Source organism: Coregonus clupeaformis, chromosome 5, assembly GCF_020615455.1.
Source record: "Coregonus clupeaformis isolate EN_2021a chromosome 5, ASM2061545v1, whole genome shotgun sequence".
NCBI classification, from domain to species: domain Eukaryota; kingdom Metazoa; phylum Chordata; class Actinopteri; order Salmoniformes; family Salmonidae; genus Coregonus; species Coregonus clupeaformis.
In genome coordinates, this window is record NC_059196.1 from 24966036 (window position 1) to 24980818 (window position 14783).

At 48.1% G+C, this 14783-nt stretch overlaps 1 protein-coding gene across 2 annotated transcripts in view; it reads right to left on the reverse strand.

Moving 5' to 3' along the window:
- The window catches only part of LOC121565543 (stAR-related lipid transfer protein 13-like), a 138234-nt gene that overhangs the window by 87291 nt on the left and 36160 nt on the right, over positions 1 to 14783 (reverse strand). For both annotated transcript variants that reach the window (XM_045213679.1, XM_045213685.1), the window contains exon 2: positions 4808 to 6510. In XM_045213679.1, coding sequence (XP_045069614.1) covers positions 4808 to 6310 — 1503 coding nt within the window. In that variant the 5' untranslated portion in view covers positions 6311 to 6510. The remainder of the gene's footprint in view (positions 1 to 4807; positions 6511 to 14783) is intronic.

Sequence of the window (14783 nt, forward strand, 5' to 3'; positions counted from 1 at the left end):
TAACTACCATTAAACCTGGAGGGATGGGGTCACAGCCTGGTAACTACCATTAAACCTGGAGGGATGGGGTTACAGCCTGGTAACTACCATTAAACCTGGAGGGATGAGGTCACAGCCTGGTAACTACCATTAAACCTGGAGGGATGGGGTCACAGCCTGGTAACTACCATTAAACCTGGAGGGATGGGGTCACAGCCTGGTAACTACCATTAAACCTGGAGGGATGGGGTTACAGCCTGGTAACTACCATTAAACCTGGAGGGATGAGGTCACAGCCTGGTAACTACCATTAAACCTGGAGGGATGGGGTCACAGCCTGGTAACTACCATTAAACCTGGAGGGATGGAGTCACAGCCTGGTAACTACCATTAAACCTGGAGGGATGGGGTCACAGTCTGGTAACTAGTAAACCTGGAGGGATGGGGTCACTGCCTGGTAACTACCATTAAACCTGGATGGATGGGGTCACACTCTGGTAACTAGTAAACCTGGAGGGATGGGGTCACAGCCTGGTAACTACCATTAAACCTGGAGGGATGGGGTCACTGCCTGGTAACTACCATTAAACCTGGAGGGATGGTGTCACAGCCTGGTAACTACCATTAAACCTGGAGGGATGGGGTCACAGCCTGGTAACTAACATTAAACCTGGAGGGATGAGGTCACAGCCTGGTAACTACCATTAAACCTGGAGGGATGGGTTCACTGCCTGGTAACTACCATTAAACCTGGAGGGATGGTGTCACAGCCTGGTAACTACCATTAAACCTGTAGGGATGGGGTCACAGCCTGGTAACTACCATTAAACCTGGAGGGATGAGGTCACAGCCTGGTAACTACCATTAAACCTGGAGGGATGGTGTCACAGCCTGGTAACTACCATTAAACCTGGAGGGATGGGGTCACAGCCTGGTAACTACCATTAAACCTGGAGGGATGAGGTCACAGCCTGGTAACTACCATTAAACCTGGAGGGATGAGGTCACAGTCTGGTAACTAGTAAGCCTGGAGGGATGGGGTCACAGCCTGGTAACTACCATTAAACCTGGAGGGATGGAGTCACAGCCTGGTAACTACCATTAAACCTGGAGGTATGGGGTCACAGTCTGGAAACTACCATTAAACCTGGAGGGATGGGGTCACAGCCTGGTAACTAGTAAACCTGGAGGGATGGAGTCACAGCCTGGTAACTAACAGTAATCCTGGAGAGATGGAGTTACAGCCTGATATTTACCATTAAACCTGGAGGTATGGGGTCACAGTCTGGTAACTAGTAAACCTGGAGGGATGGAGTCACAGCCTGGTAACTACCATTAAACCTGGAGGGATGGAGTCACAGTCTGGTAACTAGTCAACCTGGAGGGATGGGGTCACAGCCTGGAAACTACCATTAAACCTGGATGGATGGGGTCACAGTCTGGTAACAAGTAAACCTGGAGGGATGGGGTCACTGCCTGGTAACTACCATTAAACCTGGAGGGATGGGGTCACTGCCTGGTAACTACCATTAAACCTGGAGGGATGGTGTCACAGCCTGGTAACTACCATTAAACCTGGAGGGATGGGGTCACAGCCTGGTAACTACCATTAAACCTGGAGGGATGGTGTCACAGCCTGGTAACTACCATTAAACCTGGAGGGATGGGGTTACAGCCTGGTAACTACCATTAAACCTGGAGGATGAGGTCACAGCCTGGTAACTACCATTAAACCTGGAGGGATGGGGTCACAGCCTGGTAACTAACATTAATCCTGGAGGGATGGGGTCACAGCCTGGTAACTACCATTAAACCTGGAGGGATGGGGTTACAGCCTGGTAAATACCATTAAACCTGGAGGGATGAGGTCACAGCCTGGTAACTACCATTAAACCTGGAGGGATGGAGTCACAGCCTGATATTTACCATTAAACCTGGAGGTATGGGGTCACAGTCTGGTAACTACTAAACCTGGAGGGATGGAGTCACAGCCTGGTAACTACCATTAAACCTGGAGGGATGGGGTCACAGTCTGGTAACTAGTAAACCTGGAGGGATGGGGTCACAGCCTGGTAACTACCATTAAACCTGGATGGATGGGGTCACACTCTGGTAACTAGTAAACCTGGAGGGATGGGGTCACAGCCTGGTAACTACCATTAAACCTGGAGGGATGGGGTCACTGCCTGGTAACTACCATTAAACCTGGAGGGATGGTGTCACAGCCTGGTAACTACCATTAAACCTGGAGGGATGGGGTCACAGCCTGGTAACTACCATTAAACCTGGAGGGATGAGGTCACAGCCTGGTAACTACCATTAAACCTGGAGGGATGGGGTCACTGCCTGGTAACTACCATTAAACCTGGAGGGATGGTGTCACAGCCTGGTAACTACCATTAAACCTGGAGGGATGGAGTCACAGCCTGGTAACTACCATTAAACCTGGAGGGATGGGGTCACAGTCTGGTAACTACTAAACCTGGAGGGATGGAGTCACAGCCTGGTATTTACCATTAAACCTGGAGGGATGGGGTCACAGTCTGGTAACTAGTAAACCTGGAGGGATGGGGTCACAGCCTGGTAACTACCATTAAACCTGGATGGATGGGGTCACACTCTGGTAACTAGTAAACCTGGAGGGATGGGGTCACAGCCTGGTAACTACCATTAAACCTGGAGTGATGGGGTCACTGCCTGGTAACTACCATTAAACCTGGAGGGATGGTGTCACAGCCTGGTAACTACCATTAAACCTGGAGGGATGGGGTCACAGCCTGGTAACTACCATTAAACCTGGAGGGATGGGGTCACACTCTGGTAACTACCATTAAACCTGGATGGATGGGGTCACACTCTGGTAACTAGTAAACCTGGAGGGATGGGGTCACAGCCTGGTAACTACCATTAAACCTGGAGGGATGGGGTCACTGCCTGGTAACTACCATTAAACCTGGAGGGATGGTGTCACAGCCTGGTAACTACCATTAAACCTGGAGGGATGGGGTCACAGCCTGGTAACTAACATTAAACCTGGAGGGATGAGGTCACAGCCTGGTAACTACCATTAAACCTGGAGGGATGGGTTCACTGCCTGGTAACTACCATTAAACCTGGAGGGATGGTGTCACAGCCTGGTAACTACCATTAAACCTGTAGGGATGGGGTCACAGCCTGGTAACTACCATTAAACCTGGAGGGATGAGGTCACAGCCTGGTAACTACCATTAAACCTGGAGGGATGGTGTCACAGCCTGGTAACTACCATTAAACCTGGAGGGATGGGGTCACAGCCTGGTAACTACCATTAAACCTGGAGGGATGAGGTCACAGCCTGGTAACTACCATTAAACCTGGAGGGATGAGGTCACAGTCTGGTAACTAGTAAGCCTGGAGGGATGGGGTCACAGCCTGGTAACTACCATTAAACCTGGAGGGATGGAGTCACAGCCTGGTAACTACCATTAAACCTGGAGGTATGGGGTCACAGTCTGGAAACTACCATTAAACCTGGAGGGATGGGGTCACAGCCTGGTAACTAGTAAACCTGGAGGGATGGAGTCACAGCCTGGTAACTAACAGTAATCCTGGAGAGATGGAGTTACAGCCTGATATTTACCATTAAACCTGGAGGTATGGGGTCACAGTCTGGTAACTAGTAAACCTGGAGGGATGGAGTCACAGCCTGGTAACTACCATTAAACCTGGAGGGATGGAGTCACAGTCTGGTAACTAGTCAACCTGGAGGAATGAGGTCACAGCCTGGTAACTACCGTTAAACCTGGAGGGATGGGGTCACAGCCTGGTAACTACCATTAATCCTGGAGGGATGGGGTCACAGCCTGGTAACTACCATTAAACCTGGAGGGATGGGGTCACAGCCTGGTAACTACCATTAAACCTGGAGGGATGAGGTCATAGCCTGGTAACTACCAAGGTCAGGGGGACGGTTGGGAGAAAACACCACAGAGCTGCTGCACTTGGCTCCCTATTCCCTGTAATGCACTACTTCAGACCAGAGCCGAGGAGTGCACTATAGACATTGTAGAGGAGAATGAAGCTGAATGAAGCTATAGATACTGTTGTTAATGGGAGACTAAGTTCACTGTTACTGTAATAGACCCGACGATGCCTGTGTAGGAGCTTTGTCAAAATAGGACTTAGGATGTCTGCATTCCTGCAAGGCCTGTTGGGTTTTGTGTTTTAAAATGCTGGGGAAAATGCTAGATTTTCAATGTACTCCTACACACTCATTCCGACAGAGTAATATCTCAGAATGCAATAACAACAAACATAGGGGAGCATACTTTTGAAAGTGTTTCTATAGCACAGCACTGTCTTTGTATTGAGCCTAATTCGAATGTTTTAATGGTAAACATCTGGGGCCTTTTTGTATCAAGCATCTCAGAGTATGAGTGCTGATCTAGAATCAGGTCCCCTCTGTCCACGTAATCTTATTCACTATCATCTATAAGGCAGAACTGATCCTAGATCAGCACTCCTACTCTGAGACCCTTGATACCAGGAGGCAGGAAATACACAGCCTGTGGGAGCAACAGTCACATCTCCTCATTGAGAGAACAGGCTGGATTATATTAATATACAATGGATTCACATACATTAATATACTGTATCTAATAGTGTTAAACCACAGTTAGTACACAGTGCCTAACCCTGACATAAACATTCAAACACATCTGTACTGAACCTTTCAACAAATACATGAATATTACATCAATATGTGAGGAATATAGGTGAGACTATCTTTACAGTTGTGTCTCTAAAATGTTGTAATGTCTGTAATGACTGTCAACAAACAGTAGCCTACTTCTGTGCTGCTGCTCTCAGTCTCTGCGTCGTAGCCGCTGTGGCTCTGGTTTTTGGAGGAAGAGTAGAAGGAGAGGTGGGAGCTGGCTGTAGTGTTGGATGTAGACCTGACTGGTGCCTCAGCCTGGGGACGCATAGATCCTCTCTTCTTAACTACTTTGTCTCTGTTGCTGCTCCTTCTCCTCCGACTGACCAGGAACTCCCTGCTCTGAAGCAGCTCTGGGAATATGTCGTTATCATCCCCATCTTCATCATCATCACCTTCATCATCCTCCTCTGAGGTACACTCCCTGCAGTCGGAGCTGTCATTGATGAAAACGCTGTGGTCGGTGCTAGAGTGACAGGTGGAGGGACTACAGGTGTAGTCTGAGAAGGTGATGGAGCTAGGTTTGTGTTTGATGATGCGGGGGTGATTGCAGAGGCCTAGCCCCGCCAAGGGGGCCTCAGAGAGGGCCAGGGGGAGGGAGGGAGGTCTGAAGGGATCCATGTTGTTGTCGACACTGACCACTAGAGAAGGGATGGAGCTAAAAGCCTCTGATTGGACCACAGAGATAGTGATGTGGCTGACCTCTGTCTCTGATTGGACCAGAAGGGTATGGATATGTCCATTCTCTGTGGGGACTGGAGGGACGGGGAAATGGTTGTCTTCTGTGTGTTCCAGACCAGTAGGGACATGTCCGTTCTCCACAGGCCCCTCTGAGTGGTCCCCAGGCTGGCTGTCTGTTTCTGTCCGCCTGGGTGACTCCTCCTCTAGCTCCATGTCGGTCTCTGTCTGCCTGGGTGAGGTATGCCCCAGCTCCATGTCCTCTAGCTGACCAGATAGGTTAGCATCCAGTGTATGTCCTGATTCTACAGGTCTTTCACTTTCCTCAACCTCCAGGTTTCCCTCTATCCTAGGAGCAAGAACATCCACACTTCCCTCTGTCCTAGGAGAAGGAACATTGGAGGCAAGGCAGGGGTCCTCAGCTGGAGAAGTGCTGTGTAAATCCAATCCATTGTTATTGGCATCATCAGGCAATGGTGATGTCACACTGCCTGGCTCACTGAGGAGACCCGCGGGACAGACGATCTGGACAGGGTCTAGAGGGTCAGGAGGGGAGACATCAGAACCAGACTCTTCTGGCCCTGCTGGCCCTCCTGGACCTCCAGTAGTAACAGCTAGTTCTCCCTCTATCCCAGGAGCTCCAGTACTGTTATAGTCACTACCAGCCTCCCTGTCCTGCTGGGTTGTGTCCTGGTGGTCTAGTTCCAGTTTCGACAGCTCCAGGCTTAGAGGTCCAGGCAGACAGACATCCTCACTGCTCTCTTTGGAGCTGTCGTCATCATGAGAAGACCCTGGAGCACATTCTGAGGAGGACTGGTGTGTCTGTGTCTCTGGTTGTGTCTGTTGCTGTACCTGTGTCTGTGCCGTTGTCTGTGTCTGTGTCGAGAAGGTCCTACCAGGTGATGCTGACATGACCAGAGACTGTTGCTCCTCCTGAGTAACCATCAGAGCTGTGTCCATGTTGTCTCTACAGTCTGTTACAGTGTGTTACAGTGTGTTTCTAGGGAACTGGTAGTCTGGTGGTGTGACTGGTGGTCAGGTAGATCCAGAGGGACTGCTGTCTGATGTAAGAGCTATATGGATTTGCCATGTTCCTGTCAGACCACCTCAGCACCTGGATCAGCAACACCAACCTTCAAACGGATCAAACAGCAGATCACCTGAAACAAGTAGAGAAGATACAGCATTAAAACTAAGACGATACAGCATTAAAAACTAAGAAGATACAGCATTAAAAACAGACAAGATACAGCATTAAAAAATAAGATACAGCATTAAAAACAGACAAGATACAGCATTAAAAACAGACAAGATACAGCATTAAAACCTAAGGTGATACAGCATTAAAAACTAAGAAGATACAGCATTAAACAAAGAGAGAAGATAACAGTACAACATTAAATTAACAGAGAAGACAGCATTATAGAAGATACAGCATTGGAGAGGATACAGAGAATATACTGCATTAGAGAAGATACAGAGGATACTGCATTAGAGAAGTTACAGAGAATATACTGCATTAGAGAAGATACAGTGAAGACACTGCATTAGAGAAGATACTGCATTAGATAAGATACAGAGAAGACACTGCATTAGAGAAGATACTGCATTAGAGAAGATACCGAGAAGATACTGCATTAGAAAATATTCTGCATTAGAGAAGATGCTGCATTAGAGAAGATACTTAGAAGATAATTCATTAGAGAAGATACAGAGAAGATTCTGCATTAGAGAAGATACAAAGAAGATACTGCATTAGAGAAAATACTGCATTAAACAAACAGACAAAAAAAAGCCTTAGTTCCAAGCCATAAACACCTCACAATGACATTGCTCAAAGACTGCCTGCTGTCCTCAGGTTCAGATCCATCACACACATCCATCTCAACTGAAAAATTAGTAATAACTTTACCTTCAAGCACAGATTTATCAAGCTAGTATTTTGTAAGTGTGTTTCGTCTCTCCCTTTCTGACTCTCCTACTAGCAGTGAACTAACCACAGCTGGAGTGAAGCCAGAGAGTCCAGCGGAGCTAATATTCAGGCTGTGTCCCAAATGTCATCCTATTTCCTATATATTGCACTACTTTTGACCAGGGTCCATTGGGCTCCGGTCAAAAGTTGTGGACTATGTAGGGAATAGGGAGCCATTTGGGACACAGTCCCAGAGAGGAGCTGCTAGCTGTGAATCTGAACATCTGGCTGTAGTCGCAACGTTCAAGTCTGGATCTGTTTCAAACACTACGGCAGTGACATCTTTGCACACAGGAATCTAGCTATTCTCCCCAGCAGCTGATGTACACACACACACACACACACACACATTCCATAAGCACTCCACTCTGTGTAGGGGATCACCATCTGTCTCAGGGTACAAAGGGAGGCTTTTCTCAGACTGCTCTTTCCAAACAAGCTGATAACAAAGTTACATCAGTAACTGCATTCCCTACATTTCACAGATAGATACACTAACCCCAACTGTGAGGTCTTGCTACAGCTTAAATACAGTCATGAATGCCTTTGCAACTGTCCTCATATTCCCTGGACAATAACTTTGCCTTCTGTATGTATGGAAAGCTTGAAGTCTATTGATTAGTATGGTTGATCTGTATGGTGTAATGATTGATTATTGATTAGTATGGTTGATCTGTATGGTGTAATGGATGATTATTGATTAGTATAGTTGATCTGTATGGTGTAATGGATGATTATGTATTAGCATGGTTGATCTTTATGGTGTAATGGATGATTATGTATTAGCATGGTTGATCTGTATGGTGTAATGGATGATTATGTATTAGTATGGTTGATCTGTATGGTGTAATGGATGATTATGTATTAGCATGGTTGATCTGTATGGTGTAATGGATGATTATTGATTAGTATGGTTGATCTGTATGGTGTAATGGATGATTATGTATTAGCATGGTTGATCTGTATGGTGTAATGGATGATTATTGATTAGTATGGTTGATCTGTATGGTGTAATGGATGATTATGTATTAGTATGGTTGATCTGTATGGTGTAATGGATGATTATTGATTAGTATGGTTGATCTGTATGGTGTAATGGATGATTATTTATTAGTATGGAACCAAAAGGGTTATTTGGCTGTCCCCATAGGAGAACCCTTTTTGGTTCCATGTAGAACCCTCTGTGGAAAAGGTTCTACATATAACCCAAAAGTGTTCTACCTGGAATCAAAAAGGGTTCTTAAAAGGGTTCTCCTATAGGGACAACCAACGAACCCTTTTAAGTTCTAGATAGCACCTTCTTTTAAGTGTGTATGGTGTAATGGATGACTCCTAAACTGACACACAGCTATGTATGAAACAGCTATGGAGAATCAGAGAGCTGGTTCCCATGTAGCTACAGTACAGCCTGCTGCTCTGTTGTCACACACACACACACACACACACACACACACACACACACACACACACACACACACACACACATCCTGCTGCCCTGAGAACCTAGCAGCTGTTGCATCTTGGACCATGGCCCTGACTCTAGCTCTTATAACAACTGCTCAAATACATGCACGCATGCACACACACACGAATGGGCATGAACGAACACACAGGCATGCACGCATGCAAACACACGCACACACACACATACACTGTGCCAATGTATCAGAGAAAAGACATGCACCTGGTCTGGTCTGGCAGGAACTTAGGGCTTTAACCTTCAAAACCTAATAACTTAAAACCTTCACAGCCAGATGATGACACAAACTCCGGCTAACATCCCACTAACATTAATATACTATTAGACTGGGGGTATGGACACAACCTCCCACTAACATCAACATACTGTTAGACTGGGGTTATGGACACACATATACTGTTACCTTGTAATAATGCTCACTTCAAGTGAAAGATATGGTAATAAGAATAATAATTATATTAAGTACATTAGCAAGTACACACACATAAACACACACACACCCCTACCCCAGAGTGTTGGCCAACAAGTTGACACAATAATACACAGTAGATTCACATGGAGGGAGAGGAACACAGTGACATCCAGACACGTGTGCAGTTTTCTTTTCTGCCATTTAAATCCTTGGGGATTTTTATTTCAGGTCGCCTAAATCCAAACAGTGTTTTTTATTTTTTACAAATTTTCGGGATGAATATGCACTTAAACAACTAAAAACATATATAAAGTATATAGAAAACATCATGGACCTGTATATCTTTAAATACTATAATCTTTGAGAACTAACAATCACCAAAATAAAACATAGACAGTCAGGGAGAATAGAACATTCCCAAAACAATGAATTTAGCAGTATTGATTTTGTTATTATGTTTTAGCAAAAGAACACAGCATTAGCCATGGCAAAATGTGTAATGAATACTCAGACAGAATGGTAAGATCCAATCGCAGAATTGTGATGCTTTATTAGAGTACAGACAAGGGAATAGCTTAATCGTGGTCTGGCGAGCTGTGGTCAAAACCGGGCAAGGCAGAGACAGGCAGAGGTACCAAGGGAGCGGGCGTAGTCGTAGTCGAGGGCACGGGCACAGGTTCAGAATATGGTAATCACTGGGATAGACAAGCAGAAGATTAAGCAATACGGGGAGTCAAACAACAAAGCACAGGTCTGGTACACTGGTAATCAAAAACAAACTCTCTCTCTCTCTCTCTGAACAAAACGCTTAGCAAGTCACAAAGGAACAATACCTCGCACCGACTGAACTTCTGAGCACACCTTATATCCTACTCTAATTACTGACAGGTGTGCTCAGAACTCAGGTGAACCAGATCGAGTCTGATGACTCCCCCTCTCAGTAGATCGGGAAGTGTCAGACTCTGTCTAGATCCAGCCAAACCCCGATCCCTTATAGTATCCCCCCTCCCCAGGGCCGGCTCCTGACGGCCTTCTACCTCTACCCGGGTGGTCTTCCTCTGGGTCGGGGGTCCTGGATGATATGGGTGTTCAGCGTGGAAAGTGGCCTTGAGAGCGGGATCCAGTATGTCCTTCGCAGGGATCCAGGACCGTTCCTCAGGTCCATATCCCTCCCAGTCCACGAGATATTCGATGCCCCCTGCGTCTCCGTCTTGACTCCAGTATCTCGTGGACTGTATAGGTGGTGTCCTGTTCATCCTCCAGAGGTGGTGTAGTAGGTTGTTGAGCGATTGGGGGGTACATCGGGCTATAGTGGACAGGTTTCAACAGCGAGACGTGGAAAGTAGGGGTTATCCTGTAGTGTCGAGGAAGTAACAGACGGTAGGTGACAGGGTTAATACGTCTCAGTATCTTGAAAGGCCCGATGTACCTGGGTTGGAGCTTCTTACAGCTCCGTCGGAACCGCAGGTCCCGGGTAGACAGCCACACTCGTTGCCCGGGTTGATAAGTGGGAGTAGGTCTCCGGCGTCGGTCGGCGTAGGTCTTCTGCTGTTGTGAGGCCTGACTGAGATGTTGATGGGCCGTCTCCCAGACCTGCGCACTCCGACGGAACCACTCGTCGACAGCCGGTACCATCCCTGGTGCAGTATCCCACGGGAACAGAGGTGGTTGATACCCTAGAACACACTGGAAGGGCGTTAGACGTAGGGAGGTGTGAATGAGGGAGTTCTGAGCATACTCTACCCAAGGAAGAAATCGGCTCCACTCCTGCGGCTGCCGCGAACACTGTTGCCGTAGATATTTCCCAATTTCTTGATTGAGACGTTCTGTCTGCCCATTGGCCTGGGGATGATATCCGGAGGTTAGGCTCACTGAGATGCCCAAGCGTTCGCAGAAGGCCTTCCATACCCGGGAAACAAACTGGGGTCCCCGGTCAGACACAATATCCTCCGGAACACCAAACTGACGGAACACCTGGTTAAACATAGTCTCAGCCATCTGAGTGGCGTTAGGCAAACGGGTCATGGGTACTAACCGGCACATCTTGGAGAATCGATCGATGACCACGAGAATTACAGTATGGCCCTCTGATTCTGGGAGATCTGTAACAAAGTCCATAGCAATGTGCGACCAGGGTCGTTGAGGAGTTGGCAATGGCATCAGCTTACCCTCCGGTAGTGCACGAGGCGCCTTGGATTGCGCGCATACTGTAAGGGAATCCCACCAGTATTTTCGGCTGATGAGTCGTGTAGTTCGAGTAATTCCGGAATGACCAGATCCCAGCGACGTGTGGCACCATTCCAACAGTTGCGGTCGAAGCGGAGCTGGTACAAACACCTTAGACACCGGGGTTTCTGGAGGGGCTGGTTCCGCTTGTAGGCTCTCCTGAATGGTGTCATCAATAGCCCACCTCACAGGACCAGCACGGCAACTCATGGGGAGGATAGGTTCTGGTTCCACCGGGTCTTTCCGCGCTCGAACCGTCGGGAAAGCGCGTCCGCCTTTCCATTCTTGGACCCGGGGATATAAGAGACAGTGAATCGGAAACGGTTGAAGAATAAAGACCACCTAGCCTGTCGGGAGTTCAGTCGTTTAGCACTGTGAAGATACTCCAGGTTGCGGTGGTCCGTGAGCACTTGGAACGGATGCTCTGCTCCCTCCAGCCAATGTCTCCACTCCTCCAGTGCTAACTTCACCGCCAGTAATTCACGATTACCCACGTCGTAGTTCTGCTCGGCCGAATTCAGTTTCCTTGAAAAGAAAGCACAGGGTTGTGATTTAGGCGGCTCACCTTGGTGCTGGGATAACACGGCTCCAACTCCAACCTCCGAGGCGTCCACTTCCACGATAAACGGCAAGGTAGGGTCCGGCTGACATAAAATAGGAGCAGTGGTAAAGCGTTGTTTCAACGTCTCAAAGGCACGCACTGCCTCCTCCGTCCAGTTCAGACCTCGACCCTTGTAGCTGGTCATCGCCGACAGGGGAGCTGCGGTTGTGCTGAAATTACGCACGAACCGTCTATAGTAATTGGCAAACCCTAAGAATCTCTGGAGCTCTTTCACCGTCTGGGGTTGAGGCCAGTCTCGTACCGCTTGCACCTTGGATTCATCCAGTTTAACCCCGTCGGGAGTGAGTATGGCCCCCAGGAAGGAAATCGTAGTGACATGGAATTCACTCTTTTCTGCCTTCACGAACAGAGAATGTTGTAGGAGTCGGTCCAGAACCTGTCGTACATGGGACACATGTTCACTCAGAGAGTTTGAATAGATTAGGATGTCATCAATGTACACTATAACAAAGCGATCAATCAAGTCCCCTGAAAATGTCATTCATGAATGCCTGGAATACTGAGGGCGCGTTGGTAAGTCCATAGGGCATGACACAATATTCATAGTGTCCTCGATGTGTGATGAAGGCGGTCTTCCATTCATCCCCTTCTCTAATGCGCACCAGATTGTACGCACTCCTGAGGTCCAGTTTACTGTAGATTGAGGCCTGCCCCACCTGCTCGAGGGCTGCTGGAATCAAAGGAAGGGGGTAACGATTTTTGATGGTAATATCGTTCAAACCTCGATAGTCTATACAAGGACGCAGTCCGCCATCCTTTTTCTTAACGAAGAAAAAACTGGATGCGGCGGGAGACGTAGATGGGCGAATGGCCCCTTGCTGTAGCGCCTCATCAATATACTTTCTCATCGATTCTCGTTCCGGCTGTGACAAAGGGTAGATTCTTCCACGAGGAGGTGTAGCCCCGGATAGCAGATCAATCGCGCAGTCCCAGGCCCGATGAGGTGGTAACACGGTAGCCCTCTCCTTGGAGAACACCTGCGCGTAATCCTGGTATTCTGTTGGAACAACAGTAGACACCGCACCCTGCGCATCCTCCACAGTAGACGTTTTGCACGGTAAATTGAGGCACTCTGCCCTACATACCTCACTCTACGCAGTGATATCGCCAGATTTCCAGGAGATGACCGGATCATGGGTGACGAGCCAGGGGTGGCCGAAAACTAGCGGCTCCCGTGGAGCGGAGATGACGAACAGAATGATGTTCTCATGGTGTATGGAGCCCACTTGTAACTTTATTACCTCTGTACGGTGCGTAATGAACCCAGTGCCCATGGGCTCACCGTCTAGCGCGTTGACTCGCAGGGGAGGTTGAATTGGGATAAGTTGAACTCCCAATTCCTCAGCGAGACCCATATCCATAAAACTGGCAGCCGCTCCGGAATCAATAAGACCTTCCAACCTGCGCACCTTCTCTCCGACAGATAAGGTAACTGGCACATACATTTGTTTAGATGTAATTGTTGAGTCTCACTCACCGGTTTGGCAGTTCCGAGGCGATATTCTGGGGTACGGTTTGGTCGTACCGGACATTGACGAATGAAATGACCCGACTGACCACAATACAGGCATAGTCCGTCTTGCCGACGTTGTTGTCTCACCGAACTTTGTAAGGGCGACCGTCCCAGTTGCATGGGTTCCTCTTCAGATTCTCTCCTCCGCTCTGTCGATTGCTTAGGACCTGTGACCGAGGGCTCCCGGACTGCGGATACCTTGTGTTGCACTATCAAATTATCAATAGAGATGGCTATGTTGATAAATTCATGTAGCGCAGTGATATCTCCCCGACAGGCCAACTCAGTCTGTACTTCTTTGCGCAGCCCTCTACGGAAAACGGTGAGCAAAGCAGTCTTGCTCCAGCCGCTACCAGCTGCTATAGTCCGAAACTCTAAGGCGTAATCGGCTACTGTGCGACGGCCCTGCTGAAGTTCGCATAGTTGGTCTCCCACGCTACGCCCAGATACTGGGTGGTCGAACACCTCTTGGAACAGTCTCTTAAACTGAACTTACACATTCAACTCGAGGACCTCAGCTGCCCATAGCGCAGTAGCCCAATCCAGTGCTCTTCCCGTTAGCAGAGAAATCATGAAATCCACCCTGCTACGGTCATCGGAAAACATAGTACGATTATAGGACATATACAGGGACGTCTGGAGTAGAAACCCCTGACATTTGCTAGGTTCCCCATCGTACTTAGTCGGTAGAGAAATCGACTAAGTACATGACGAGGTATGACGAGGACTGACCGTGCTCGGGGTGGTGCCTTCAGCCGCACCAGCGTTGAGTAGTTGCAGGAGTTCATCCATCCGTTTCTCCTGTATCTCCCATCGCCTCTGTAATTCCGCTGGATCCATGGTTGCGGCAAGGTATTCTGTAATGAATACTCGGACAGAGTGGTAAGATCCAATCGCAGAATTGCGATGCTTTATTAGAGTACAGACAAGGGAATAGCTTAATCGTGGTCTGGCGAGCTGTGGTCAAAACCGGGCAAGGCAGAGACAGGCAGAGGTACCAAGGGAGCGGGCGTAGTCGTAGTCGAGGGCACGGGCACAGGTTCAGAATACGGTAATCACTGGGATAGACAAGCAGAAGATTAAGCAATACGGGGAGTCAAACAACGAAGCACAGGTCTGGTACACTGGTAATCAAAAACAAACTCTCTCTCTCTCTCTCTCTCTCTCTCTCTCTCTCTCTCTCTCTCTCTGAACAATACGCTTAGCAA